General features: G+C 49.0%; 1 protein-coding gene across 2 annotated transcripts; it reads left to right on the forward strand.

Moving 5' to 3' along the window:
- Positions 1–1,523: 1,523 nt before the first annotated feature.
- Positions 1,524–4,949, forward strand: KCNA1 (potassium voltage-gated channel subfamily A member 1). Of its 2 annotated transcripts, none has more exons than XM_074268998.1 (2): positions 1,524–2,221; positions 2,610–4,949. In XM_074268998.1, the coding sequence occupies exon 2, from the start codon at positions 3,105–3,107 to the stop codon at positions 4,587–4,589; it is 1,485 nt and encodes a 494-aa protein (XP_074125099.1). In that variant the 5' UTR covers positions 1,524–2,221; positions 2,610–3,104; the 3' UTR covers positions 4,590–4,949. The 2 variants fall into 2 exon arrangements, with proteins under 2 accessions (XP_074125099.1, XP_074125100.1); XM_074268999.1 differs by having other exon boundaries at positions 1,535–2,221; positions 3,097–4,949.
- Positions 4,950–5,231: the final 282 nt, after the last annotated feature.

The raw sequence follows: 5,231 nt of genomic DNA on the forward strand, positions 1-5,231 counted from the left end.
TGGTTCTAGCTAGTTGGGATGGAGGGAAATCCGTACTTAGAGAGATGGCATTTGGTCTGGTAGCTTAAGACTGAGGAGAAGAGGTACTTATATAAGATACCTCAGCATCCTCAAAAAGAATGCAGGGGTGTGAGTATGGGGGGAGGGAAACACATAAATAAAAAGGAAAGCTTTTAACTCTTTCTCTTCTAGCAACCGCTGAACTGCGATGAGGGCTGTCCAGGGAAGCACGGAATCCATTAGACATCCTCTCGAGTGAGCCAAACAGGGAGGCTGGGGCCACTGACCTTGATTAAAGAGGTGGTAGTGTACTGTAAGCAGAGGAAGGGGGAAGTGTGTGCGTGGGGTGTTGGTGCCAGTGCATCAAGGAGAACCAATCACTGGCGACTCCCGCTTTCCCCTATGCCTCTTAAGAGCCTTAGCCGCAGCCCTAAAGAGCTGGAGTGTGCTCTCTGGCTTCCCTTCTGCTGCAGGTTTAGGCGCAGCGCCTACGGGGGCACAGCTGGCGCCTTATGCCTTATGCGCCCAAGCTCCTCGTGCCAAGTACTGTGTCCTACCCCGCATCTCGCCTCCTGGCGATTCCATGGGGGCGGCTTCCTGATTGGAGAAGTGGCAAGGGCGACATGTGGCTCAGGAGGGGGGATCTATCGGGAAAACAGATCGAAAGTGAGGAGGAAAGGGCAGTATGTGTATGTGTGTATACTGGGGTGGGGGGGGGGAAGAGAAATTCAGCAGGGTTTTTCACTCGATTTTCAGTTGGCATTAAGTGGGTAGAATACGCCACAAAGCGAAGGCGAAACCGTCTCCTCACAAAGCAGGCAGATCTTTTCTAATTAAAAATAAACAAGAAAACTTCATACCTACGTTAAGACTCAAGGAGATGATTCCCTCCCTTCTCCTAAAGAATATCCCAAATCCAAGTGAACCCGAATTGCTGACTTTTCTCCCCCCACCCCCAAATGCTCTAACGAACAGGGAAAGGGCTGCATTTGCCTAGGAGTAGAACTCCTACCTCAGGCAACGGGGGCTCTCGGGGGTAGTGAAGAACGCGTTGAGTGAGTTCAGGCCAGGTGGAGAGGGGCTTTCGGGGAAAAGGATGGAAGAGGTGAAGTAGGAGGCAAGTATGACAGCAGTGCATCACACGGTGACTAAAGAGATTCAATGCGGAACGGACACATCTATACAAGCATCCACATCAAAGCCACCAAGGATTTTGCTTGCCTCGAGTGCTACAGCCTGCATTGCGTCGAAAGTGGTCATTTCCAATGTTAAATCCCCTGGGAAGGTCGCAGCTGGGTAGTTTCGCGTGTTTGAGGTTCTGAATTGTGATGGGCCAGGGACAGAGAGGGGGAGGTTGGGGGTGTTTGTTGGAGGAGGAGAAGGATGGCTGACAAGGGTGAGAAACTCGCTCCTCTGCACCCTTCCCCCCCTCCCCCTCCCCCTTCTCTATCCTCCAGCTCCTTCCTCCTCCCCCTCCCCATCCCACGACCCTGGCGGGCCAATCCCCGCTTCGCACCAGAGGCGCCTCCTCGGGTTTCTGCTGATCTTGCAGGGTCCAGAAATGGACCGCGCCGCCGCTCTGCCGTTGCTACCGCCGCTGCTGCTGTCACTACCGCAATAGTCCCGCTCCACTCCGAGGCTTCCCAAACCCCAGGTGTCCAGCGGAGCTTCCTGGAGGACTAAACTAGCGGGAGGCGGGGTGGAGGTGCTGGAGTCGCTATGTAGATCTCGGGGCGGCTCTCTCCTGCCGCCCACTGCCGGGATCCATCCCTCCTGAAGCGAAGCAGAGACTCCTAGAGTGCCGGGGGGAGCGATAATTTTTTTTTTTCCTTTTCTTTTTTTTTTTTTTAATTTGAATTTTATTTTAATTCCAGAGATTTTGGAGAGGTACCTCTCCTCCCCACTTCCCCTCTTCTCCCTTCCCTCTTCAGCATCCCAGTAACTTGGAACTGGAGAGGGTGCTATCTTTCTCCCTCTCTGCATAGTCCTTTGAGTTGTTAGAAATGGGCTTGGGTATGAATATTTCGGCAGCAGCGGCCCTCTAAAGCGATCTCGGCAAGGAGAGGAGCGCAGGAGGACAGAGCTGGAGGCTGAGTTTGTCACTGCGCCTTTTGGATGCTGCTGTTGCTACCGCCGCCGCCAAGGAGACTTGCCGCATTCCAACAGGAACTCTTCTCCCGACTCCACATTGCCTCTGACGCCTGCCCAGACACCCCTCCAGGTAAGATGAGCAGCCCGGCAGGGCTCCGCCATTCGGGGGGCTGACTTCACGAATAAGAGTGGGGAGGACGTGGGGGGGAACGGGGCGGGAAAAGCCTGCATCTCTGGTAGCCCCCACCTTTGGGCTCACTTGTTAATGAAGTTGTAAACAGATTGGCTATAGGGGAATGGGGGAAGTGGGCAGGAAAATCTAGAAAACTTGAAGTGTGTGCGTGTGTACGTGTGTGTGTGTGTGTCTGAGTGTGTGATTGTCTTAGGTGTGCCTGGTGCTTTCCAATACAGGAAAGGTAGATAGATGTATGTGCTTTTTCAGTGTCTGTAGATGCGTTCCGTCTGAATGCTTTTGATATTTTTTTTATACCTCCCTATTACTTTCTATTTCTCTGCAGCATCCATCGATCGCCCTGGTGGGAGCATAAAAAGCAGCAGAAGAGGGGTAGGAGGGAGGATAGACCAGAGAAAAAGGGAGAATGGAAGGCAGGGGAATCTGCTGAGCTGACACGACACCCATTCCTGTTCTTATGACGCTTTAGGGCGGGGGAAAGGGGTTGCCCCCCCCAAGGCAATGTTGAAGTTTGCCAGAACAGCTTTACCTTGAGAGGAAAGAAAAACAGCCTCCTCCCTCCCTCAACAGAACAGGAGCCAGGTGCTGCTGGAAAGGGGATTCCAATTTGAGAAAAGACTAGGTGGGGGTGAGAGTAGATTGATAGGACCCAGATCAGTTTCCCTTCTCCCCTTGGGTTATTTTCCCCAAGGGGTGGCGGATTTAAACACTAGGTGGGGGGTGGGGGGGCACTTGGTTACCCTCCCCCCCCTTCCAAAATCTTCACTACCCCAGTCCCTCCCCCACTCTCTGCTCCACACTCTTCCACCCAGCTTAGACCATGACGGTGATGTCCGGAGAGAACGTGGAGGAGGCTTCTGCTGCCCAGGGTCATCCCCAAGACATCAGCTATCCAAGGCCAGCAGACCACGATGACCATGACTGCTGCGAAAGGGTGGTGATCAACATCTCTGGGCTGCGTTTTGAGACACAACTTAAGACCCTGGCACAGTTCCCCAACACATTGTTGGGGAATCCCAAGAAACGCATGCGATACTTCGACCCCCTGAGAAATGAGTATTTTTTTGACCGCAACCGGCCCAGCTTTGATGCCATCCTCTATTATTACCAGTCCGGAGGGCGTCTGCGTAGACCTGTCAATGTGCCCCTGGACATGTTCTCTGAGGAGATCAAGTTTTATGAGTTGGGTGAGGAAGCCATGGAGAAGTTCCGAGAGGATGAGGGTTTCATCAAGGAGGAAGAGCGTCCATTGCCGGAGAAGGAGTATCAGCGCCAGGTGTGGCTCCTCTTTGAGTATCCTGAGAGCTCCGGGCCTGCTCGGGTCATTGCTATTGTCTCAGTCATGGTAATCCTCATCTCAATAGTTATTTTCTGCCTGGAGACCTTGCCTGAGCTAAAAGAAGATAGGGAATTCAGCACCTTTCAACCAAGTGACAACACAACACTCTACTACAAATCCAACATTTTTACAGATCCCTTCTTCATCGTGGAAACATTATGCATCATCTGGTTTTCCTTTGAGCTGGTGGTACGCTTCTTTGCCTGTCCCAGCAAAACAGATTTCTTCAAGAACATCATGAACTTCATTGACATCGTGGCCATCATCCCCTACTTCATCACCCTGGGCACTGAAATGGCAGAGCAGGAAGGCAACCAGAAGGGTGAGCAGGCCACATCACTGGCCATCCTAAGAGTCATCCGATTGGTAAGGGTCTTTAGAATCTTCAAACTGTCCCGCCATTCCAAGGGTCTCCAGATCCTAGGTCAGACTCTCAAGGCTAGCATGAGAGAGCTAGGTTTGCTCATCTTTTTCCTTTTCATTGGGGTTATCTTGTTTTCTAGTGCTGTATACTTTGCAGAGGCAGAAGACGCTGAGTCTCACTTCTCAAGCATCCCCGACGCTTTCTGGTGGGCTGTGGTGTCCATGACCACTGTAGGATACGGTGACATGTACCCTGTGACAATTGGAGGCAAGATCGTGGGCTCCTTGTGTGCCATCGCTGGTGTGCTGACAATTGCCCTGCCTGTACCTGTCATTGTGTCCAATTTCAACTATTTCTACCACCGAGAAACTGAAGGGGAAGAGCAGGCTCAGTTGCTCCATGTTAGTTCCCCTAACTTAGCCTCTGATAGTGACCTCAGTCGCCGTAGCTCCTCTACCATCAGCAAATCCGAATACATGGAAATTGAAGAGGATATGAATAATAGTATAGCCCATTATAGACAGGCTAATATCAGAACTGGCAACTGCACCACAGCTAACCAAAACTGTGTTAACAAGAGCAAGCTTCTGACGGATGTTTAAAAAAAAAAACACACACACACACAAAAACAAACTAAAAACATCTCTCTCACACACACACAGACCCTCCTCCCCCACAAATTTCACTTAGTAACTTGAAAGACTTAATAGAAAAACCTCAAACAACAATAACAACAACAAAAAAACCTAGTGACTTATGTCACGCTCTGTAGATACTTTACTAAATAGTCTTTGAATGCTCTATTGACCTGTAAATGCATTATTGCATTGCAGATTTTTTTGGCTCAGAGAACCAGAAGCTTTCAGGATCCATAAAAAATACTATTTTCATTTTATTAAAAAAAAAGAAAGAAAAAGAAAAGGTATTTTCCATAATTGGTAAAAAAAAAAAAAAAAAAAGAACAGTCTTTGAACTAGTCTAGGTAAAATAGGACTCATATGCTTCTCTATATTGAAATGTTTTTCATCCCTCTGCTTGTTTAACTTAATTTTAAAGAAATATTTAAAAACAGATGATCATTTAGAAATATAAAAAATGAAATATGCATGGGACTCCAGTTAAAAATCTCTGCAAACTGCACAGTGACAGTGTATCAAGAAAGTGTATCAACTATCTATACATATAAAATATATGTATAAATGAATTGACCAAAAAGCATAGTGAATATTGGCCGTTTTTATTTG

The sequence above is a fragment of the Sminthopsis crassicaudata genome, chromosome 5 (genome assembly GCF_048593235.1).
Source record: "Sminthopsis crassicaudata isolate SCR6 chromosome 5, ASM4859323v1, whole genome shotgun sequence".
NCBI lineage: Eukaryota > Metazoa > Chordata > Mammalia > Dasyuromorphia > Dasyuridae > Sminthopsis > Sminthopsis crassicaudata.

Excerpts from the sequence above, each read along its gene's own strand:
- KCNA1 (XM_074268998.1), top strand. The coding sequence starts at position 3,105 with ATGACGGTGATGTCCGGAGAGAACGTGGAGGAGGCTTCTGCTGCCCAG.